Consider the following 25585-nt stretch of genomic DNA (forward strand, 5'->3'; position numbering starts at 1 on the left):
ACCATTTTAAGTATTTGTCTTTGCATCTGATTTGGGTCACAAGGTGGATGTTACTGAGCAATATCTATTGTTCTTTTCTGGGCACAACAATTGTCAAATATCCATAAATGTGTTATTGCTGATTCTCATTTTGAGGAACATGGACTTAAAGGGTAAGTGAATAGTTGACAATGTAACATGATTGTGATCGTTGTCTATTTAATTCAGTTTGTTACAAGGGTTAGTTATTAAAGGTTAGGATACAATCAATTTGAGTTTAGACATTTCTCTCTCTCTCTCCAATATATAGCCACACGTGCATTTGCACGTGTAATTTTGCTACTATATATATCTGAGCCCAGGCCCATTAGGCAGTTGGGCAGGGCTTGGACCAGGAGATTACAAGAAGAGTTAATATTGGTTGGTTGTCTTTAAAGTGAGCCCAGCCCGCTAATGAGCCGTTGCACATGAGTGCCTAATAGACACCTGTTGACTTACAAAGTCATCTTAAGGGACACGTGTGACCAAAAGTACTATGCCACGTCTCTTTATGTTGGTAGCAGTAAGATAATAATAAATAATCCTATAATAAAAACAAGAAAAAATATTACGTGTCCAATTCTCTTGAGGTTCTGACACATGTAAACTTGTAGCTGCGCACTTAGACATGTGGCACCTTTGTCATTTAAAAAAAAGAGAAGGTCACAAGGTGGAAATACCTATAAAAGGGGAACAAAGTTTCCACCATCACCATTACCATCACCAGGTTCAAGTTCGAGTTCAGTTCTTACTATAACTAACCAGAATTGCTGAAGAAGCTGTGCTGCTCCTCCCTCCGCCTCCTCCTCCTCCTCCTCCTCCTCCAGCCAAGGCGAAGCTAGAAGTGAAAGAAAGAAGGAATTTGTGAATCTTGGAGAAGACTGAAAGCTCAAAGCAGGTGTGAAGATGGGTTTGGGATTTCCGGTATGTGTTCAGTGTGGGACGGCGAGCAACCCTTGCCGGTGCAAGGTGGTTGGGCCTACGCTTGGCTTCTTGGCGTTTGTGGCTACAGGGGTTGTGGAATGGCCTATTGGAGCTTTGGTTTATTGCTTCCGACACTCCAAGGGTCGCCGTATAATGGCTCATCCTGCATCTGTTGTTTATCCTTCCGTCGCCAGTGCCATTCCTATTTGATCGATCTTCTTTCTCATCACTTTACTTCCATGGACTCTTGAATCTTGTAATTCGGAACCCATGGGTTAAGCACGTTCTCGTTAATAAATTTATCATTTCGTATCAATGAACCATGAGTTCAGGTGATGTGCGGATAAGGATCCTCTGTGCATAGGGCGTATAGCTAAACGGGTTTAGTTAAGGGCGGACATAATACGGTTTATAATCGGAGTATCACATACCGGTTGACCAATCGATGGTCTGGAGGTCGCACCTTGATCCCATTACCATGAGCACAAGCCAACCACTTCGATCAGCAATAGGGGCTACTGACCTTGCGACCTCCCAGCACTGGTCTCCACCCACTTAACCAATTTAAACTTTACTAAGGTGCCTAACCAAGGTCTGATGGTTATTTAACCTTCAAACCCACCACGGTTATTAAACTTCCAGACCCACTACAATTAAATTCGTAGTTATAGAATCTTACCATGGTTAGGTTAATCGTTGTGATAGTCAATTTAGGTTGAATTAATCGTTTTAAGTTCGGTCAACTCAGCCATGAAAAAGGATGATTTCATTGAACCATAAAAAAGGATAATTCCTCCAATGGGATGAGGACACGTGTGAGCATGCTCACATAAAGACCCCAACCAATGAGAAGGACCGTGTTCCCTATATAAGGGGGATTTATCCAAGTTTGCCAATCGAATACTCTACGTATAGATAGGAATATTTGGATCTAATTTTAGCATCAGAGTCTCTTCTGGAGTTTCTTCAGGGCCAGTTTCTAATTTGTGTTGTGTAGGTAACTTTTTACTTTGTGTTGTGTAGGTTCATGTCATCCAAAATCGAACTATTATGAATGGATTTTAATCGGATTATGAATTTGTTTATGCTTTTCCAAGGTCGATGCAAATACTCAAAGTACCCAAGGTTTATACATTCAAAATCGAATTGAACTTAGATTATACTAAATTTTGAAATCTTAGAGAAGTTAATACACAATTTTTAAGAATTCAATTTGTTTCTATTTCTCTTCATTATAAAAAGTGAGAATCCCATTCTTGTTGAGCTTTTTGTTAAAGCTCCCATTGGTCCCATGGTAGTGGCAGAGTCACACTACCTTTTAAGAAATTTTTTTCCTTCAAATAAATTAAATCAATTCACTGAGACTTTATTCTAATTTAATTGAACATAGAAAATTAAATAAAAACAAATTAAAGTGAATCAATTTTATTCGATTTTAAAGGGTTATCATTCAGTTTTAGAAATGATATTTCGTATAAAAAATAGAATTTTCAATTTGTCTTAATTAAGATAAATATATATATATATATATAGATAGATAGTGTTTGGTGAATCTAATTTTTTTTTTTAATTAGAACAAAATCAAGATAATGGAATAAAGTTCTACCGCTTTATTATTTTGTGTTTTTATAACGTTTTGTCTCTCTATTATTTTGTGTTTTTAATTTGATCAATAATAGAATAAGGGATGTAAATCATTTAAACTCTTGGATTCACGTGTAATTTTGACAAATTATAGAGGAGGGGACGTAATTTTCTCTCTTTTTTTTTTTCTTTTTTCATTTAAAAAAAAATGAAAAAATATTTAAGTAACACCATACGTTTTAGGGTTTTTCTTTTTCTTCAATTCCATAATATAGAAAAACGTCATATTATATCATGAATTTAATAAAAATGAAATTAAAATTATTAACACCAAGAGGAAGCTGATATGATTTGACAATTCAAATAACTAATGTGTTAACCACAATAAACACTACCAAAACTGAAATACAATGTACCAAAAAATATTTCTAAGAAGTGCTCTCGACTCTTAAGCAGTTTTCTTGTTCATGTTCTTAACAAGCCGGCCCATCTGAAACCTCCAATACGTGAAATAAGCCAAGCCCAGCCCAATCAAAACATATAACCAAACGGCCTCCTCTTTATTATCCACAGACGAAACTATTTCTTCTATACCAAACTCAGATATCTCTACATTTCCAGCAATACCCTTATCCACCTGCCCATATACCACATAAGCCCTTTTATCCTCTCTAATCGCAACCGAAGTAGGAAACCTATCGGCATCAAGGGCAGTTTCGTCATATACAACTGCTTCTCCCCAACCATCCTTGCTTTTTAGAAACCAAGCTTTATGCTGCGAAACTACCACCAGAGCGCCGTCAACTCTAACGGCGATCCCATCTGCCGCCGTCAAGTCCTTCTCTAACAACACCATTTGAGCTACGCCGTCGTCGAGGTCGACTTTGAATAATTTTCCCGTGTTGCTCTGAACCACGAGGAGAAACCCATTTCTGACGTAAGCAACGCCGTTAAGCCCGCAGGAACTGTAGAGTTCATCGCGATACACGTGTTGGGAAGTAAAGAGAGGCGATCTTGAAAAAATCGACGGTTCTCCTTTGATGGTGACTTTCCAGATGAAGTTGCCGGCGGAGTTGGTGACGTAAGCATTGCCGCCGTAATCGACGGTGACGGCGTTAGCGATTTGACGGTCGGAGGAAGTGGGATCAGTGAGTGGGGCAAGGAAGAGACGTTGGCGCGAGCGGAGATCATAGGCGGCGAGAGCGTTGAACGGAGGGTGAGGATCGAAGGCGTGGATAACGGCGAGGAGGCGGCGCTTGACGGAATCGACGGCGAGGCCGACGATGGTTACCTCGGGTGGAAGGTCTGTGTCGGAGATGAGAGATTCTACGACGCCGGCGTCGGAGATGGCTTTAATGGAACGATCATGAAGGGAGCCGACGACGAAGTGCTGGGCTCTTGGGTCCCAAGCTAAGCCTTCTGGGAAGAGATTTGGTGATCGGAAATTGATTATATGGTGATTTAAGGAGAGAGTTAGATGAATCGATGAGAAGAGGAAGACGAAGAAGATCTTAAATTGAGGGAACGAAGACATGACTCTTCTCTTTCTCTTGGATGAGGAGCAGAGCAGAGCAGAGCAGAGCAGAGCAGAGGAGCGATGGGAAGGGGAGGAAGGAGAGGATGGTGATGTAGTGAAGAGCCTATCCTAATTTGTAATATTGTGGGGTGGTGGATCAGAGGTCGTTGACTTTAAAAATCATGTTCCATGCTGATGTGAAAGACTCTGGGGAATTGGGATCCACATCGAACGGTTATCATTTTGTCTTAGTTTTCTTGTTGAAGCTTGGAAGAGTTTATGGGATTGTAAACTTGAAAAATGAAGTTTGACTTCAAACCAGTGGATTACTTGGCAAGAAATAGTTGAATTGGGATGTTCCAAATTGGACTTCAAATTAGTGGATTATTTGGCAAGAAATAGTTGAATTCTCTTTTTTTTTTTTAGAAAATTCGGTTTCATTGTTTAATTATGTAAAAAGGGTTGCAAGGTATTCATTTATTTTCATGAGGTTGTAATTTTTTTTTAATAAACTCAAGGGGTAGCACAGTTGGTGAGCAACGAACTTGGTACGAGTCGTAAACTCGGATGTCCTAAGTTCAACTCCTACCAGGCACACCTTGGGCCATTCATTAGTGCTCTTCACTACTTTCAGTGGCGGGACCAGTCAAGTCAAAAGCCTGAAATAAAAATTGCATGATATTTGGCCATTTAAAATTTGTATATTTCGTACTCGAATAAGATAGACCATAACAAATGTATATTATAACTCCGATTAGGACCATGCTATCTTTTAGAAAACCTTCTCCCTAATTATTATTGGCATTTTACATTTCTTATTAACAATGACACAAAATGGTGTATTTATGAGAAAAAAGGATCTCCATATATTTAACAGGAGAGAGGAGGGAATTTGAGAGGAAAAGAAAATCTCCCCTGCCTCCCCAGCCATGGATTTGTTGGAATAGTGGTGCAAGTTTGGCTTGACGATCTCGAGCCTACCTAAAGCCCGCCTTGAGATCAATAGGTTTTGGGGGTTACGAATGAGATCCTTAGGCTCCGGCTAAGATCAGGCTAGGCTTAGGCTGAAACCTTGGGTTGAGCCCAAATCAGACCAATTGGTCGATTTGGATCCAGATTTTAGTTTATTTGACTCATCTAATCCTTATCACGAAATTAGGGTTAGGGCATTTAGAACTCTGAATTTGTGTTATACTTAGGCAAATTCCAAGTAGAATCAACCGAGATAATCTAGATCATAATTCCGCATTATGAATCCCTCAATTGAATATTAATTATATTAAAAGGGTCTATAACCACAAATTATTGACTACTAATTACACCTTTTAAAGAGGTTCAGCAATCACAAATTTCACATTAGAACACAAAGTTAATGAGAATTTCAAGGGAATTAACACGGCTCTACTTGTTATATAATATATGCATTTGAGTATGTAAAGGATTGAAATTTACAAAAGGGGTTTAAACTTTCTTTTTTCTTTTTTCTTTTTCTCTCTAGTCTGCGCTGCAAAAAATTAAGGACAAAGTTTTCCTGAACCACACGATGAATTCATCCCATGAATCTGACGAAAGGAGGCCTCATGCAGTCCATACCCCCTTGAGCGTCCTGGATGCCCCGCAGTGAACAGATTCAAAATTGATTAAAAACCTTTCTTACTCATGGGTGGAGGGAGTTTCAAATGGGGATGGCATTGGTAACAGAAGGAAGCACAACGTCGGCAGGATGAGCCATGATCTTGCGACCCTTGGTGTGCCTGAAGCAATAAACCACAGCTCCCACCGGCCACTCCACCACCGCCGCCGCCACAAACGCCAGGAATCCTACCGTCGGCCCTACCACCTTGCACCGGCAAGGGTTGCCTGTCGTCCCACATTGGACACATATCGGAATTCCTACACCAAATGGCATGTTTAGAAGATTGATTAATAAGAAAAATTGCAACTCTTTGGGGATTTTAACAACTAATCGAAGAAGAAGAATACGATAAAGCCGGAAAGCTTCTCATTTCATGGCATCGTACCCTCCTTAAACCAACAAAATGCCTGGGCCGAGGAGGGAGAGGAATTAACACATTGATTGTACCGAACCGGGATCCGGTTTGAGGTTTAATGGAATAAATAGAAACCAAAACTAAGTCAGATCGACCGGATGCAAAGACTAGACCAAATCGATAGAAAACCAAAACAGAACAATTGTTAACCAAATAACCAAGATTGTGTTGGATGTGTGTGTCCATCAAACCCAATTTATTAATAAGACTGTTTAATTTTATTATGCATGTCATTTATTTATTAACTTATAAGTTGTCTCATGAGTTTTCACCCAAAATTATTCTCGGCTAGGGATATGATCAAACATCCTATTCATATAGTCATTACATTGTATGTTACCAGGGATGTAATTCTGGTACATAAATGTAAACATACATATTGTGTGTGTATAAAAAAGAATCCGGTAAGAATCTCGCATGTTTCATTCATTTTCTTATCTATAAATATAAACTTGAAATCGGACCAAATGGACCAAACCTGATAGTAGCACGATTAAACAATGATTAAAAAAAAAAAAAAAAAACCTTATAAGGAACAGGACCAAATTAGGTCAAAACTGAAAAACTTCGTTAATGATTTGGTTTCAGAATGACCCAATAATAGAGCAAAATTGATTCACATTAATGATTTTTATTTTTATTTATTTATTTTAAGGGTTGGATAAGCTTGAGTCCATGGTTGGTAATTTAATATTTGAGGAAACGCTGGGTATGCTGCTGGATGCTTAGCCTATGTCACTCTATCTCAATCTCTCATTCCAAAATGACCCCATGCCTCTCCCCTCTCAGCCCTCTATTGGTTGAGCCGATAGCTCCAAAAAAGTTAATAGAGTGCCAACATCTGCCTATAATATATATACCGTTGTTTTTCCTATAAAAATATCGTAACTGTCGAAAGTCGAAGTACAAAAATTTAGTTTCGTTCTTGTGATAAATCATGGGAAAATTCTTCGATATCTAAAGTTAAGGGTGTCAATTGAGATAGTTTCTAATGGGTTATGATTCCAAATGGTGAATCCTATAACCGTTTGTTTTGGACCAATTTGAAGCTTTCTGAATTAATTTTTCTTTAATTTTTTCCCCTACGTTTATTTATTTATTTATGGGATACCTATGTTTGGTTGATCTGCTGAGAGATCCTATTTACAGATTACTCATAAAAAAGAAACAAGTGCTGTCCCTGTGGAGTGATATCAAGCACTCAATCCTCACTTGTGAGCATTGTTATATGATGAAGCATTTAGATTATGTTGGAGTGCTAGCTCTGCTGACTTTTCTTTATTTTTTGTGTTTACTTGAATATAATTTTTTTTTTGGTGAAAGATTACTTGAATATAATTTATATTCACAAAAAGAGGGAAGGGACGGGGGTTTAGGTCAATTCCATGACCATTTATACTTAAAAATATTGAATATATGCATATGGTAGTTGGTTGGATATTACCAACCACTTTTTAAATCTCTTTCTGACTAGGCTATGATGCAACCATGTCCAATGGATAAAATGCTACCACTTCACTTTATTAGACATAGAAAAGAGTATCCTTAATGGTGTTACATTTTAACAAATCTATCAAATCAAATTATTAATTGGATTAGATCACTAAGAGTGTATCCTTAATGGGATCACCCCTTCATGATCTCAAATCACAAATTAAACAAAAGAAAAAGAAAACTATCAAACGATCAATAATGGTGGTCGTAAGTTGAGTGAAAGTGACTAATGAGAGTGCAAACGTAATTAGTGTGTTCTCTTATCCTTTACGACTCTTATATATATGTGAGTGATCAATTTCATTATTGTCCTTTCATTTGGCCTAACTTAGAAGATGATTGAGCTAGCTAGCTCATTGTACTATCTTAGTAGATTGGCAGAGAAAGAAAACTTGGTGGAAGGTTTCTTAATTACCAACTCTTGCATCATATAATATTTCAAAACAAAACATGATGGGTAGAGATTATGGTAGTTAGAGGGTTGGACCCCACCATTTGATAGGATGATAATAACCATTTGATTCTATGATCCTATGGATTGCACTCATCTAAAGCTTAGTAAGAATTAGAATTAGAATACACATATACAATCTAGATGTAAAGGGTTATAGAGGTGCATATAGTTTTTACATCGGTTAGTTCAGGCCCTTGATGTCAATATATGCTTAAAATCTCTCTTCACCAAAATTTTCAAGATTTTAGGTTGGACCCTCCAAGATGGTATAGAACCAAGGTCTATTTGTTATAAATTACCTGAGGGGAACTCTTGAAAAGTTATATTTTAGATATAAATCATGGAATCAGTACCCCCGTAAAATATATAATCCACAACAATTGATGAACATTTAAAATCCATGTAGAAGGCAATAGCATTGGCAACGTTGGGTTCCTCTGTTTAGCAGAAATTCATGGATTTATTTTATTATGTAGCCATCCTTGGCTGGATGGTGGTGGTGATGAGTGGATTAGTGGCCGCATATAATTAAATTAAGCAAAGCTAAGAGAAATACCTAGGGGCTGCTACTATTCTCATTTTTCGGTGGATTTTATACTTTTGCATCTATCCATTAATTTGTGTGAAAATTGTCTATAGATATTGCATCGGTGCAATGAGCATCGGGTAGCTGGAGCCCCTACGATGTGTGTCCATTTACCTTTTTTCTAATTAATTTTCACAATAACAAATAGATTAAAACCTAAATTACTTACATTTTAAGCAATCATTTTCAGTTTTCCCAGAACTCACAAGCTTCATCAAAACAGAGGAGTCATCTTTTTTTGCTAAGAAAAAACAGAGGAGTCATTTAAGCCACATAAACTTCTAAAAAATTCGGAGAGAGACTTGGAAACTGACTCACTTGTTATTCAATTCATACAATTGAGAAAGAACCCTATAGGATTAGTCTCTCCCATACAACAACAAATCAGAGAGAGAGAGAGAGAGAGAGAGAGAGAGAGAGAGAGAGAGAGAGAGAGAGAGAGAGAGAGAGAGAGAGATAAAAAAGTTACATAAGGCATAATCAAAAAAATTAGAAGAAAGATTTAACTGCTTTGAACAATTGAGAAGGGCCAAACTAACCTAGGGATTATCTTTTAGATAATCCTCATTAAAATCTTCAAAGTGCCAACAACCCCAACACCAACCCGAATCCAACAAGAACAACCGGCAACCCTGCGACTGAATTCCGGCTAGAACTTGAGTAATATGGGTCAAATGGATACAGATTCCCCGGTGGACCAGTTATATAATATAAAGGCGCTGGCGGGCTTTTAACTGATGGTGGTGGAGGGCAATTCTGAGTGTTAGAGCTTGCCGGAGGAGGTGGCGGCGGCGGCGGCAAAGGCGGAGAGTGCTGCTCACATGGTGTGCACTTAATTCCAGTGTCTGGCGTCCCAGACACGGTGCTATCGTCAAGCTTCCTCGATGTGGAGCCATAGATTGGAGTAGTCCAGACAGCAACCATCATAAGAATCACCACTGCTACTAGACTTGTCGATGGCAACATCTTTAGATTGTGGGTTATTCTATCTGGTGGTTCTCTTCTCTGATGTGATCTGATGGCTTCTTGATAGAGAAAGAAGTGAAGAAGAAGAAGAAGAAGAAGAAGAAGAAGTAAAAGAAGAAAAGAGGTGGAAATTAAGAGGTATGAGCGTTTTGGTTAACTACGTTAGGTGCATGGGAAAGGCCGGTTCTTTGCTTTGGTCATTTGGTTTTGTAAGGACAAAGAGCTCTCTCTCTCTCTCTCTCTCTCTCTCTCTCTCTCTCTCTCTCTCTCTCTCTCTCTCTCTCTCTCTCTCTCATACATGTGGGTGTCGTAAAGGTGTGGCCCCACCATCTTGCTCCTTTTTTGGGTAAAACCCCACCATCTTACTCATATACCTTATATAACTTTTTTTTTTTTTTTCTAATTCATTAATCAATTTCTATGTATGATCATCCCTTAATTTCCTTCAATTATTGAACCCCATTAATATATTTGCTGTAACGTATTTTGTATTAAGGCGGTTGAACCCACCGTCATCTAGGAGGGTTTTAACTTTGAAACAATGATAACCCACTTACCACAGCTTTCTAATCAATCACAATCATTGAGATTTTTGACAAGTCAACAATCAGAAGCAGGATTATGAAATGATTTCTGATGATCAGATGGAACAAATAGCTTATATATTCCATCATTGTTGCATTTGTGAGAAGCTTTATAATTAAATGGCTAAAGCTACACATAAGGAATCATATGCCTTGCAAAGGTGCTGAGCCAGTAGGGCTTCTTTTCTTTCTAAAAGGGAACTTTGTACAGTTCATCTCCATCCAATAGAGGGGAGAAATAAAGCCAGTTGTACTTTGAGGCTTTATTCCTCACATATCCTTCACTACTTTCATAATAGTGATGACTAAAACAATTGGCCACACAACCCTTGTGCTATATATCAACCTAGCTACTACCTTTTTACTCTGATTGCATGAAACACATGACCAATGAAGTCAAAGCCAAAGTCCTGTAGAAATATAGGATATATATACTAATTGAATGGTCAGGATCAAGCCATCTATGTGGACCCACCACGTATTTGTTCTATACAAATAAAGAAACCCAACTGGAACTCTAGGACAACCCAACGCCACATGAATACAGACTAGTTGTGAGTGGCCTAGAAGAGTGGTAGAAAATTTGTAACTAAATATATATAGGAAAATGATCAATCACAGAAATAGAGTCTATCAACTATAGCCAGCCAAGCCCAAATAATGGATGCCCTTTTCTAGAAACAAATCATATACAATGAGGAACTATGTCATTTATACAGCTCAAACACCATCATCCATCCAATCCCAGAGACAAAATGGTCTTTAATTACTAGTACAAACTTGTTCAATTCCATTGCTCTATATTGATAATCAAATTTAAAAAGATGAATTAAGTTCTCATACGATCTTGATCCACATGGGTTCTCGAGAACCTAATCAGCACTCATTAAAAAAGAATTCTTGTATGTAACTTAAAAAAATGTGCTAAAAAGGGCAAGTCCAGTTAAAGAAGTAAATAGAGGGCGTTTTGATGGAATTAATTGAATTAGGTAAGAAGGGGTCATAAGGTAGATTATAAAGATTAATCTATAGTTGGGTATTTGTTATTTAGTCATATATATGGACAGAGATAGACCAAAGAGCAGAAAGGAGGGAGGAACTAGGGAAGGAAAAGAGGGGTTGGCTTTTATAACTCTATTAAGTCTTCTAATGACTTGGAGTTGTAGAATGGGCAAAAGGAACAAAAAGATTGGCATAGGGAATCCCACAATTCAATGATGAGTGGTTGAGAAGGAAAGAAGGAAGAAAGGGGAGAGGAGCATAAAAGCCCACCGCCCCATCGCCCCACCTAATTGCCACCTTAGAAGCATATTTTTAATTTCTTTTTAAATTTTCATTCGCCTTCTTCCTGGACTATTCCTTACCATATGGGTCCAGTGTTTCAAGTCTTTTCATTCTGGTGTGCCCAACTAATTTTTTTAACAAAGTTTGGAGTCCATCAAATTTGCATTTCCTAAACAAAAGAACATTGCTTCCTTAGAACAGGCTCGCTAGCCGGGTTAGGTTCAGTGTATATTGCTTCAGTGTTCTCCAATCCTTGTACTATGGGGGAAAATTGATAATCCTGAATATAGTAATCACTGGAGTCTAAAATTAAACCTTAAGAAATTGTCTACTCCTAGGATTGACTAAACATGAGCATTTTACCCCTTTGGAGTGGGGCTGAAATTATTAGTTGATGCTGGGTAGGAGTGCAAGTTTGGCCTTGTCAGCCCAAGCCTACCCTGAATCTGAACAGGACTTGGGCTGAGATACCTTGGCCCTGAGATAGATTAGGGCAGGGAATTTCTAGCCCTGAGTTAGGGAGGGCTTGTGCTAGGGTTGAGCCTAGACTTTTCTTCGGCATCTTCTGTTTTTCTTCCTGATCTTCTTCTCAGCCCAGCCTCGCCCGTGCATGTCCCTTCCCCCTCACTATGGTTAGGGCCAGTTAGGCCGGCTTGGCCTTGATGGCAAATTAAGGTTGGATCGATCTCTCTATGTTATTTGTGTCTGATATCGTGAAGAGGCAAAAGTTTTTGATCTTCTACTTCCCTTAGACTCCTTCCTTTTATCATAATATTCATGATGATTTATATATATATATATATATATGTACCAAATTTATGACTATCAGGTAAATGACTGGATTGCCCCAGTCCTCTGCCGGTCTTTCAATATCAAATGGTGGGACAACTGCGATGTCTCCAAATGTGAAAAAAGTGCATTAATCAAAAGCCTCACAGGTCTCCTGCCTGTTCCAAAAATCCAAAGCTCATCCAAATCAAGCACCAAAAGTGAGAAGGAAGCCCTTCGTGCTCGTTTAGCAGAGCTCGGTTCCGACTCGACAATGAAGATAGTGCTGTGGCTACCTTGCTTGTTTCTGGCTTTACAGGCCAACTCAAAGGTTGGTGGGATTATGTCCTGAATATGTATACATATATATATATATATATATATATTTTTAATGGCAAATTAAGGAACCATGTTAAGTCCAATTTTTTTTTTTAATTTTTAGTATACCATATTTAAAACATCTTAGAATTTGAATGGCAATGTTCTAAATACAATTAAACATTTTGATAATGGCCAAAAAAAAATATACAATTTTAAACATATAAATTTAAAAAATCTAGAACAAAAAATTCAATATTTAAGCATAAATTGTAGGACCAATACATGTTATATTAATTAAATATTAATATTTGATGTGTGAGCCATAAGCCTATATAATAATATTTTTTTAATTAAGATTTAAGATCTTTAAAAAAATGTCCATTTTTCCACTAAAAAAATGTCAATTGTTCTAACAAACTATGATGATCTATACACAACAACGTAAGAAAAAAAATCAACCTATATGATGGGATGGGGACTGCACGCATAGACAGTGTGAGATGGGGTGGAATGACTACTTGTGCGGGAAAGGAACCTAATTCAGAAAATTGATCATGGCAAGATGTTCGGATTTTCCTTCCTTGAGCGGTGGGCACAAAATCACAGAGACATGATGCACTCTAGGATGTATAGGGGAATTTGGAAACTGAGTAGTGATATATAGTGGCATCTAAGATGCTAGATTTCTATTAGAAGCCCAAAAAGAATTGGAAGAGGCCTAACAAATTTTCTTCCCATCGGATATAACATCATATCCTGACCACATGAGGAGGTAGTATTAGCTTTAGTGAAGATCAATTCTTCTTCAAAGGTTATAGGTGTGGAGTGTTTAGTTCCTTCTTTTTCAAAGCTCTATTTCCACTTCTATAGCTGCAATATTGCTCAAGCACGAATAGTATGGAAGCTGCTCATTTTCTTGGTTAGAGTTGTGTGTTCTCACATCTCTCAGATTATTTATAAAAAAAGAACTTTCGTTAAAAATTTATAGCAAAACTCAATATAAGTAATTTATCGAAATACCCATCTAGCTCTGAAAAAAGTCTTCTCGGGAACATGTCAGATTGTTGAGGCCCATCAATAATAATGTTAACGTGCAACGTGGATGGATTCCTTTGGACTTTGAGGCCTTCAACCTTTTAACGGTCTTTCAGGATCAGCTCACTTATGCAAACAACAAAATACAAGACATTGCATCCACAAGATAATACAACGAAGTGACGTTCATACCCCACCTTGAGAGGGGGGGGGGGTTTGTAGAAAAAGATATGATGTTCGCGCCTCAAATCCCTAACTCTACATAAAAAGAGTGCAAACTGGTTCCCATCGGTTCTGGTGATCGAAAATTATCATTTGTAAACTTCCCTCCCTCTCAATTAATTCATTCACCAATTATTAGAGTGTGAATTGATACGAGAACCATTATCGTATGGTCTGATCCACACAGAAGGAATCATCTAAGGAAGAGTTCTATGTGGATCAGTCCTGTACGAAAACTTGATCTTCTGCTCTCTACCCAAGATTGATGTTCCATCATAAATTATCATAAATCAATGCATTCTATACGTTTATTTACCATAAAACCTATTAAGATTCTTTCTTTCTTTGTAATTGGTGAAGTATGAAGGGCAGTTTGTGATAATAACAGATTGAATAATTGATGGACCCTTCCTTAATCAATATACCGAATAAACCGATATAGATGCATTTACTTGCTTTGTGACTGGTGGAGTGAGGTACAGTGGTGGACCATAATTTGCAACACCCACATGCATTTCCATGCAAGAACTTGGGTTTCGCTTTCAAGACCATCCTAATCGTATCGTCATTGTATTCACCATAGTGTACAACTACTGGTGTGAAAACCTAGCCCGAACCAGTGGAATTGAATCAATCGACTAAAACCAGTACGAGTTTATTAGAATTATGTTTCAGACTCGGGGTTTTTGAGATTAAAATCAAATCAGATCGGACCAGAATCGAAAAGACACTGAATCAAACTTTAAAAATCGAATCAAAATCGATATAAGTGCCCAATAACAAATCAATACTAGCTTTCACCTAAAAAAAGAAAAAAAGAAATTAATACTAACCCAAAATTCAAACTTTTTTTTGACATATAATTACCAGACTAATGGAAACAAAATTGAACACAAATCGAGAATGTGGATATTGGGTCACATAGGACCTAATCTATAGTTTTATTGGTTGATTCCATTTGTGTGGATTAGTCCTGTAATGATTCTCATATGAGGACTTGATCCGTTTTTCACAAATTGAAATCATACTGCTATGACACTCTTATTGGATCATGCTTTGATTCCAATAATTCTCACATCAACACCAATGAAATTTAATTGAAAGTGGTCCAAACCAACCGATTGACACCCCTACATATAATAGGTAAAGAGGCCATAAAAGTTGAAACAGTCTTTTCGTTAAGCCCCAGAACTAAACTATCTGCCAACCAAATTACCTAACAAAACGACCTTTCACTACCTTCTACACAGCTAGTGCCCCCCGGGTTGAAATCGTCTGCAATTTCGATCTCATACAATTTCGTGAGATACCACCTTCAGGGGGTGACGCGTGTATTGATACCAATGCAATGGTCCAGATCTGGTACAACTAATAAAACCTTAAATCAGTGAAGAGTCATTTAAATCAGATCTGGACCATTGCATTGGTATCACTACACGTGTTACCTCCTCAAGGTGGTATTTCACGGAATTGTACAAGATCGGAATTGCAGAAGATATTTTTTCCAGTGCCTCCCTCCCTCCCTCCCTCCCTCCCTCCCTCTGCAACTAAATTCTAAACAAGGCAAACCCCTCACATTTCTCCTGCACCACTTCCTCATATATCCCTTCGACCTATCCATTAAAGATCAAGAAGAACGTCAATAAGTTCAGACACTTTAGATCATTTGAAGTTTGTCTGAAAATGTCTTTACCTCCAGTGCTCCTACTTATGGCTCTTCTCATGGTTGCAATCACAGCTCCGATCAACAGCTCGACCACTTCAAAGAAGCTCAATGATCAGTTATCCGTGCCTGAGGCTGGGACACCCGTAACAGGAATCAAGTGTACGACGTGCTCTTGTCAGAACCCATGTAACAAACTTACTCCACCACCACCACCACCACCGCCGCCTCCGTCTCCTCCTCCTCCTCCAAGTTATCAAACTCCAACGAGCCCATCCATGCAGTACTGTCATAAACCACCGCCGCCACCACCATTTTATTACGTAACAGGTCTGCCTGGGAGTTTATATTCCGTTGATCCAGACTATTCTGGTGCAGGTCAGGATTTTCTTTTTGGCTCAGTGGTTTTAGTAGGATTTCAGTTGCTAGCCATGTTGGTTCTTTGGAGAATGTGAGGGGCTACACACAGTATAGACCTTAAACTTTCATGGGTTGATGAATTAAGAATTTTCCTGGTTCTAAGGTGAATCTAATTGTTAGGTTGGTACTTTGGTTTGCACTGTAAACTATAATTATTTTACAATTTTATCACTCTTTAGCTGTTTGTTGTGTCACTGCTTAGACTCTCTCTCTCTCTCTCTCTCTCTCTCTCTCTCTCTCTCTCTCATATTTTTGTACACTTTTTTAATTTAATTGCGTAGAAACTAGAGAGAGAAATTGGGTTTCCTGATCAAGTTTTTTGCAGTTTAATAGAGACTTTTAAAATCCGAAGTGAAGCTGGAAACAAGAAAACTAATTATGCTTTGTTGTTTCATTTTGGATGGAATCAATGTGGAGAGAGAGAGAGAGAGAGAAGGTTGAACAATAATTGAATCTTTAGTTTTGAAGGCTTTCTCTTCTCTATTTATTGAAGATAATGTATCCGTTAACCAGTTTAGATTCTTTCTAATTCTTAATTTTGCAATTCTTTTTGTGCATATAATCTCTGTATATTTTCAAAATCCAACGATTGTAAAAATTTGGGGTCAAAATGAATTTTTATTTCAAAAAATTACAATCATTGGATTTTAAAATATACAGATGTCACGTGCATAGAAAGGATTACCTAAAAATTACACAATTAAGAATTAGAGAGAATCAGGATACACCCCCAGGTATAGGTGCTTCCACTGATACAATAGATAAAAAGATTAAAGATTCCAATCTAAGTTATAGAAACGCACTTGCACAATTTTTTTTCGTCACTACTTTATTCCATTAGGAAAGATATCTTGTTTCATGGGCCCGAGTCCAAGCCCAAATATGTGTCACTACTTAGTACTTATGCCCGAAAGAATTAGAACGTGACCAAGCACAAAAAACTGTCCGGCGAAACTGAGAATCAAAATGTAAAGATCTGGGCTGCGTTACCTCGCCTCGATGCATCGATACCCGGGACACGCAGATGTGAGAAGTACCCTAGACTCACCTCAGATATATGGGAAGAGGGATACTTCTATTCAAAAATTAATAACAAAACATGTAGGTTTATTAGATGGGTAGGTATAATTAAGTTCAAACCTACTAATTTTGTAATTTATTTTCTTATCTTGTTTAAGTACACCTTTCATTTTTGTGTCACCTACCGTTGGTGGTCCAAAGTTGGCATGATTAATGGGCCACTTAAAGAGGTCTTATTGCCACTATGCCCCATTTTACTCTTGACTAACGCCAAGCTCAATGCATCTGTAGCATTTAGGATCATTATTTAATTTTCGAGAAAAGGCTAGGCATGCTGACACACTGTCGGCCTCTCTCCTCCCTTATTTTTCATTCACCATGGCTGAATGGTTTCCTTCCATCATTGTCAGCTATCTTTCTTGTGTGAATTCCGTTTGAAGTGTTTGAAGTTTTTATTTGTTAGGAGAAGGAACTATACGCTAATCTCATATATTGGCATCTTAAAATTAAAACATCCCTCTTGGTGGGTGTTAAGAGTGTACAACAAAGGTCAGGGTAACAACAATTGCCTAGCATAATTGGTGAGTTGTGGTGTATAAAAATCTCATGCTTACCTTCGAGGTCTCAAGTTCAAACCTCCTGACTGTTACATCCTTCCCTCCCTATATTTAACATAAGAAAAAAGATGGAACATCAACACTTACGTGCTTTCTTAAGAATAGAAATCTCAGCTTTTCATGTTAAATTATGAGCTACAAATATAAAAGACTTATCCTGATTTAGAATGGTTATAGAGCCAATAGAAGTCATCAAGCTAGAAATATCAATATCATGCATATTTGATAAACTGTTTAAATTTTTTATTATATTTGATAATAATACTTTTACATATGATTTTTTTTTTTTTACTTTAAAAATCGAGCGATGCAAAGTCAAGTAAAATTTAATAATCAAACAAGGAATAGTTTGGAGTTAATGACATAAATATGTAAGGTAATACTTAAAAAGTTTATTTTTTGGATTTGAAAGTTCGATTTCCTTCTTTTTAATTCCATTGCAAACAAATGGAGCCAAAGTGATGACACCAGAAACTGCATCTCACATTCTATATTATTTAAATCATATGATAAAGACCCAATGAAAAAACGCCTTTATTGATGAAAAAGGAAGATAGAAAATGTAGAAAAAACCAGCACCCCCTACAATAACAAAGAAGGCAAGACAAGTTGAAGAGAAGAAAATTAATAATTTAAATCTTGAAAAGTGCATTGAACTAGTGCAGGAAGAATTCTTTGGTTGAGGGGAGATAACTGACACAGACGAGGAAGGATATTTTTTTACCTTTAACTAAAAATTAAGAATAATAATAACTGTCAAATCGTGGGTTTTCCTTCTCTCCTTGTGAAAGGAAAAAAAATTTCCTTCCTTAATGTTTAAGTCTATGTGACCAATTAGATTTGAATTTGCAGGAAATATTTTATTCCCTTGTTGAAATTTATGGATTTTTCTAAGTTGAGATCATCTTTAGCACTACAAAGGAGCCTGATCCGATTTTCCTTCACTCCATATGAAAAGGACAACTTTTTCCCTTTTGTTAAAGCTCTAGTCTTAAAAGCCAGTTGCTTTGAATTTTGGGGAAATACTCTATTGTCTTGATGGAATTGGCAACAACTATCGCAGCCCTATTTAATATATACAATGAATGATGTATTCACCATGTGAAAATGTTTGACAATGTCTTCCAATTTTATGTGATTGTGAAGCATTAAACAAAACGCATTAATAAGGCAATTAAAAAAAAGCAAGAAAGTGTGACAGCTTTAGTGAACAGAAGTCTATGACCCGGATCAGGGTTTTTTTTTTTTTTTGGTGAGACCCGAATCAGGTTACATACATTACAAATGGATGGTTTGATAAACCACTCCTCTAAAAGAATCTTAGATCTGTTGGGAGAAAAGTTCACATCGATTAACCTTGATACCTTCCATTCCTTCATACACTTATGAGTCCCTCTATCCAACAGTTCTAGCTTTTGGATTGAATATTTATATAATATCGAAATAGGTTTTGAGGTAGGAGTGTCGGGAAAATAATCCCCACCGGTTAGCTCAGAAATCTATTGATCACGCGTAGGAGCTCTTAGTTAAAAAAAGTCGAGCACACTCAGACTGTGTTTGGTAGCCAAGAGACAAAAAGAAAAGAAAGAATAGAAATGAAATGAAATGTTAAGAAAATAAAAAATTATGCAAGTTTAACTACCAATAGAAGAAAACAAAGGACTTTTTTTTCCATGTGTTTTCTTATGTTTTAGGCAAGAATTTTTTTTGGGGGTGAGGCAAAAGAAGAAAACTTCATCATTTTCAAGGTGAATTTTTTGAAATTCAAAAAAGAATCTTCTCTTGATTCATGATATATTAAACACAATGAGAATTTCTCAAACAAAAAAATAGTATAATTTTTGTACTCTTTTCTTTTATTTTCTTGACTAATCAAACACAGCCTTTATTCAGAAAGGTCGAGTGTTGGTGCTGAGGGCCCCAAAACCCGGTTCGGCTTGTGGGTTTGAACTGGGGAGGGGTTCACTATGAAGCATGGGAAATGTTTGATGCACTCAGGGAAAAACAATTTGGATCTGCAAATTTCCGGTCAGAACAACCCAGAACCAGAGCTGCCTCAAATTTTTGGTTTGGTATCTGGTTCGATTCTGAAACCCATTTCCTCATCTTCCCTGTTTGGTTTCTCTGATGGTTACGTGGATTGAAGAAAGGAAAGCGAAATTTTTTAATTTTAGTTTACGTAGAGGTTGCTTTCAGAGCTGTTCAGTAATTCAATTATTGAGACGAGAATATGGATGGTGTTAATATTTGATTATTAATTTGGACTTGCGTATCATAAAATAATTGCAAATACTAAGCTGAAAAAACCATTTAATCCCCTCCAAGTCTCCTACACACTCCTCATCACCCACTTCTCTTTCTACTCTGTTTCCCCCCTTCCTTCTCCTCCTCTTCTTGAACCAGTCATCATCAAATGGCTAGAATTTTCACTCAAATTCTCCTTCTAGTCACTACCATAATCATGAAATTTCCATCAAAGGCAATGTCTCAAGCAGAATGCCCATACCCATGTCTCCCACCACCCACTTCAGTTCAGAATTGCCCGCCGCCCCCGTCGCCATCGCCACCGCAGCAGTCAACTCCGTCACCACCTTCTGGGTATTACTATCCACCACCACCTTCTGGGTATTACTATACACCACCTCCACCTTCTTCAGGATCTGTGTATTACTACCCTCCACCAACTAATTATCCTTATTACTCTCCTCCTTCCTATGTGAGCTACGGTTCACCTCCTCCTCCTGACCCAATCTTGCCTTACTTTCCGTTTTACTTCAAAAGCCCCCCACCACCACCAAATCTTTCATCGGCACCATCTCTTAAGGGATACCCAAGATTGGTTCTGCAACTAATTTTGTTGGGTTTGTTTGCTTTTTTTAATTTATCATAGCTTGGATGTATTTCATTATTTATATGAAGGAAGGGGATTTGGAGATTAGAAGCTACAGGAGAAAGGAAAGAAGAAATTAATGGCGGCGATTGTAATCCCAGTTCCCAATGGATTTCTTACTGTGTCTATTTCTCTATTGATTAGAAATTTGTAACCTTTTGCATTCATCATTCATCCACTTTAATAGCTCTGTATCAAATTACCTGAAACTTAACTTCGCTTAATCTCTCTCTCTCTCTCTCTCTCTCTCTCTTTGTGGACATTTTTGGTGTGGGCATCTTCTCGAACAGTTCATCTGCATAGAATTTAAAATTGAAACAGGTCAAACACAGAGGGAACGAGCAAAAGCCACAGCTATCACATGCCCTTTATCTACCTCATCTCCAATCTTTTGATTCCCTTTTCAGCCCCCTTTCATGTGGAAAGTTTTCTATGGTGGGTGTGGGGTTGACCTGAACCTAAGGTTTTAAAAATTGGGACTGAGTCGAATCGACTCGGCTTGGCTGGATCAGCGATTCAGATCTGAATCGGTTGGATGAGCGTGAGAATAGTGCATGTATAGTCGATTTCAATGTGAATCGATCGATCCAATTCGAATGGACTCAGACAATTGTTGTTTGAAGCCTGACTCCGATCTGATTCTGATTCTGATTCTAAGGCTTTAAAACGCTTTGTACCATGTTAAGGAGGCTAGAAGTTCTTAACTAGCCTAGTAATCCCTCCCTAGGAGATGTGAGAATAAAGTTTATACCCTCATTGATCTCCCAAATGGATCTCATTGAAAATGAATTTATAGCTCAATGAGCACTGCCAACTATAGGTTTGATGTAAGACGTTGAAAGTCATGCGTTTGAACCTTCGTCCATCCCACCTTATAACCCTGGCGATGCTCCTCATGGTCTATAAGACCCAGATGGTGTCCCAAAAAAAAAATAAAAAAATATAATAATAATAATAATAATAATAATAATAATAATAATAATAATAATAATCAATCATCACACCATCTATCGATGTGGGCCCATAACCATATTTGGCACTACCTAATTTTTATCAATTTTCTTTATCTTTTGGCACTCATTTTAATTGATAATAATTGTCTATTTTTGGGAATATTTTGGTTAGACAGATATTCTTTTGGTGGATTTTGGTTAGTTGGATTGTAACCATGGAATTAGTTCACAGTGTCGGTGGGAATTCTAAATCAAAGCATCAATTTTTATTTAATAAAAAAAAAGATATTTGTTTTTTATCGATCAATCCATATCAGTCACTTATCGGTGTTAATATTGATCATGACCGATACTGATATAGCTGATTGGAGACCGATTCCTAAAACCGCAATGGTAATCAGTTCTTTTCATTGCAGTGTCCAGTCACCCAACGCAACGAGGGGAAGGAATCAGCCAAGGCTGATCCGATTTAGGCCAATTTGACTCGGTAGATCTTTGTTCGAAACTTATGATCTGAGTAATTTGGAGCGGATTTCTCTTAATTCTAAACCAATTCCATCTAATTTCAATCTAGGATTGGATCAGAATCAAATGAGATGAATCTCCATCTCAATTCCGACATGAACTTAGGTATTAATATTGTATATCGATGCTGAACCGTATCAAACCGGACTGAACCATTTTGCTCTTCAAATTATCGATACCTATTTATTTAATTATTTATTTTTTACATCCTCAATTCCTCACCCCTCATGACAGAGACCACCCATCCACGTAGGACACATCATCCAACTTCTTTAGTATTATATTTTGACCGCTGCAAGTTGTGACTTCAAACTATGAAGAAGACAAACTGCTACATCACTGTCCAGATCTCCATCGGAGAGTTGTCGGTCTGCCAATCCATGGACCACATTAGATGCTAAACATATATGGCCCAAGTACAGCCTCCCTTGCTTGTAGCTATTTACTCATCCAACAGTCAAAAAAATTAGACCCGTTTGGAATGGTTTTAAAACATGATAAACTATGAGAAAGTTATTTGAGATGGTATGATCATGTTTAACGGAAGACTTTAGATTATCTAGTATGAATGAGTAATTTGATTTAGTTTGAAGAAACTAAAAGAATCAATTGAAGTCGATTCAGTTTGATCTATGTAACAGATGTTAGGGTTGGGTGTGTCATGTATTATTTGTAATTGGATTAGTTTTAGAATTTATTATATGTATAAGATTATAATTATAATTGTATAAGGTTTGTAATTCTTGTACATGCCTAATTTTCATATGAAATCTACTCAATGTGAAAAAAATTATTGAAAAAAGAAAAAGAACAAGTGAATTCCATACATAAATCAGACACCTTACAAGAACCATTATCGAAGACCTTATCCAGATTCCCAAAAAAGATTGTATCTTTTAGTAACAGAAAAGCTACTGACGCCATGGATTTTTATTATATTTCCCGATTTTCCTTATAATCTATACTTCAATTTTATATATTTTTTTTAACCGGATAAAACAGCCCAGAACCAGAAAAGCCCCAAATTTTGGACTTGTCTGGTCTGTTTCAGTAAATTGAGTCCTCAACTCCTCATTTCAACCTCACACTACAAAAACAATTAATGCAGCCTTATTCCAACTTAATGAGTTGATTACGTGATTTTGTACCCAAAAAGAGAAAAAAAAAAAATCAAAGTAAAAAAAAAAAAAAAATTCAGATAAATAGGGTAAACATCATAGATACTTGCCCTCCAATAATCAACTCTGTATGAAGTCATATTTGGGACAAAGCTTAGACATGTGCGAGGTTCATGGGGGTGAGAACCATGTAGCCTTACCCAAGAATGTCCAGAGACTATTCGAATATTTGACCTAGTCACAACATTTGTACATTACCGTTGGACCTAGCGCTACAAGGTCTAGAAGGGACAAATGCACGTGACATTACCTTACTATATCACAGAAGAGGTTTTTTTTCCAATTTCGAACCTATGATCAATATATTGCAATACGCTGCCAAAAAAAAAAAAAAACACAATTATTATAAGAAAAGCCACAACAAGAAATAAAGAGTAAATTAATCTGAGTACGTGCTGATTCAAGGTAAGAGAAAACAATAGATTACAAAGAATAGAAACTTCAACCTCAATATTGACCAAGTAAAAACAACATAATTGAAGAGAGAAGCATAGAAAAATAATCAATAGTTCAATACCTGATTCGATTGGGAACTTAAACTCAATCGTAAAACTCCAAAATAATCTCCTTTCTTCTTCATCTGGGTTTCCCACCTCCCTTACATCACATTTGCGTTGTCTTCAGGGTTAGGGTTACCATCAATCATTTGAAAATAATAAAATAAAATAAAAGAGTAGAGAGAAAGTGATGGAGAAGGACACAAGATAGGATGTGAGACAGGGAGAGACATGTGAGAGGTATAATAGGGGGAGGGAAAGAGTAGGGAGGTAGTGATAAGGGGGAGAGTGATACCCGAAAACAATCTCTTTTCTTCTTGGTTTGGGTTTCCCACCTCCTTCGGTTCAAGGCTCTTCTCCTTCTTCACTTTTGTTTTGAAAACCATCTCAATAGTTGAAAATAATAATTAAAATGGATAGTTTGAATGAAATATTTAAAACATGTAAATTTTTTTTAATTATCGATTTTCTTATTTTCTGAAGATTTAAAATATTAGTCAAGCTGTTCATGATTGTTAATCCGAGTCCAAAATTCAGTGATGTGTGGCTGTCTCATTATATAAATATATATATATATATATATATATATATTAAATTATAGGTATTTATTGTATTTAAAAATAAAATAAAAACATGACTCTCCTTGGTTAAGTTCGACTAGGCCAAATCACCAAGTGAATGGGGAGTTTTGGGAGATTAGCATCAATGAGAATGAATAAATTATATCATTTATAGAATGTTGGTTTTTTTTTTTACCCAAAAAAAATATTGTTGTTTTTCTTTTCCTTACTCTAAAACAACATATTTTCCTTTTTGATTGGGTTTCAGACGTCTTGTTTAGGGCTCATCATTTTTCACATTTATTTTGAAGACCTGCTCAATCATTGAAAATAATAAATTAAAATAGATTGTCTAAATAATTCCTTCATATGAGTATTTAGAGCTTGTAACCTTCTTTTAATTGCCATCAATCTTATTTTGTAAGAGTTCATAAAATAAGAAGTAAATATAATTTTTTTTTTAAATCATTCAAAAGAAACTTATCATTATGTCATTATCTTACATATTTTATGAGTACATAGGTGAAATGACAAGCTAGTTCTTTTAACAAAAAAAAAAAAAAAAACTGCAATATACCAAGGTCTAATGATTCTTTTGACAAAGAAAGAAAACATAATGATAGATATCATTAGAAAAATTCCTAGAATGAAATGAGAGAGAGAGAGAGACCAAGGGTGCCAGAGTCTCACCCTTTGGCAGCTCTCTGAACTTTTTCTCATATATTATTTGTTTGCTAAATATTAACAAAGAATATATTAAAAATTTGGATCACAGGATTAACGTCTAGGCATGTTCGAACAAAAATAAATACAAAAGTAGAAGACTTTAGCTCCACCTTTAGGGTATTGCCATCAAGAAAGCATGAATCAACTAGCAATTTCCTAAGGACCCACCTACGGTATTGCCATCAGTTAGAAACCCACGGCATATCAAATTAAAGAGAACCTATTAAGAAATTAAGAAAAAATATGAATCTTGACCTTTATTGTGCATTCCATGATGGGTCATTACTGAAAAAAGGAGTAAACCATGACCATGGTTCTAAAACTTGGATTGGATTGGTTAGTATCAGTTGAATTAGAATAGTATCAGTCTTGAGCAATCCTCGATCCTAACCTTTCTGATCCATGGTTTTAGGTATTGGTGTCGTATCGGCAATATCATATTAGTATCGAATGAAACTGGTACTGATACTTGGTCGATCCAGGATTGGGTATCATATCATTATCAAGGGTAAAACTGTATATATAAAAAATAGTAATAATAAAATAAAATAAAATAAAATTGTGAAAGTACATATCCCAGTGACTGATCTTGACCGATACTACCAAGCTCAGATCGGTATCATATCGGTATCTGCTGAGATCAACCCTAATACTGATACCAATACCGATAACTAATTTCATGTTGGGATCCCAATACACATGTATGGTCCAAGGGTAAAATCATTAAAA

General features: G+C 36.7%; 6 protein-coding genes across 6 annotated transcripts; 3 read left to right on the plus strand and 3 right to left on the minus strand.

The window, feature by feature from the left end:
* The first annotated feature begins 868 nt into the window (after nt 1-868).
* LOC122076128 lies at nt 869-1289 on the plus strand. Its single transcript, XM_042641426.1, has one exon. The coding sequence runs from the start codon at nt 925-927 to the stop codon at nt 1150-1152; it is 228 nt and encodes a 75-aa protein (XP_042497360.1). The 5' UTR covers nt 869-924; the 3' UTR covers nt 1153-1289.
* Nucleotides 1290-2850: 1561 nt separating this feature from the next.
* Nucleotides 2851-4211, minus strand: LOC122076144. Its single transcript, XM_042641454.1, has one exon. It carries the CDS (start codon nt 4058-4060, stop codon nt 2975-2977), a length of 1086 nt encoding a protein of 361 aa, XP_042497388.1. The 5' UTR covers nt 4061-4211; the 3' UTR covers nt 2851-2974.
* Nucleotides 4212-5568: 1357 nt separating this feature from the next.
* Nucleotides 5569-5962, minus strand: LOC122073828. The gene has a single exon (XM_042638484.1). The coding sequence runs from the start codon at nt 5949-5951 to the stop codon at nt 5718-5720; it is 234 nt and encodes a 77-aa protein (XP_042494418.1). The 5' UTR covers nt 5952-5962; the 3' UTR covers nt 5569-5717.
* A 2967-nt stretch (nt 5963-8929) lies between these two features.
* LOC122082362 (leucine-rich repeat extensin-like protein 2) lies at nt 8930-9789 on the minus strand. The gene has a single exon (XM_042649871.1). The coding sequence runs from the start codon at nt 9591-9593 to the stop codon at nt 9204-9206; it is 390 nt and encodes a 129-aa protein (XP_042505805.1). The 5' UTR covers nt 9594-9789; the 3' UTR covers nt 8930-9203.
* Nucleotides 9790-15346: 5557 nt separating this feature from the next.
* Nucleotides 15347-16084, plus strand: LOC122084335 (leucine-rich repeat extensin-like protein 1). Its single transcript, XM_042652541.1, has one exon. The coding sequence runs from the start codon at nt 15491-15493 to the stop codon at nt 15923-15925; it is 435 nt and encodes a 144-aa protein (XP_042508475.1). The 5' UTR covers nt 15347-15490; the 3' UTR covers nt 15926-16084.
* Nucleotides 16085-19818: 3734 nt separating this feature from the next.
* LOC122084393 (extensin-2) lies at nt 19819-20641 on the plus strand. Its single transcript, XM_042652617.1, has one exon. It carries the CDS (start codon nt 19941-19943, stop codon nt 20415-20417), a length of 477 nt encoding a protein of 158 aa, XP_042508551.1. The 5' UTR covers nt 19819-19940; the 3' UTR covers nt 20418-20641.
* Nucleotides 20642-25585: the final 4944 nt, after the last annotated feature.

Source organism: Macadamia integrifolia, chromosome 1, assembly GCF_013358625.1.
Source record: "Macadamia integrifolia cultivar HAES 741 chromosome 1, SCU_Mint_v3, whole genome shotgun sequence".
Taxonomy (NCBI): domain Eukaryota; kingdom Viridiplantae; phylum Streptophyta; class Magnoliopsida; order Proteales; family Proteaceae; genus Macadamia; species Macadamia integrifolia.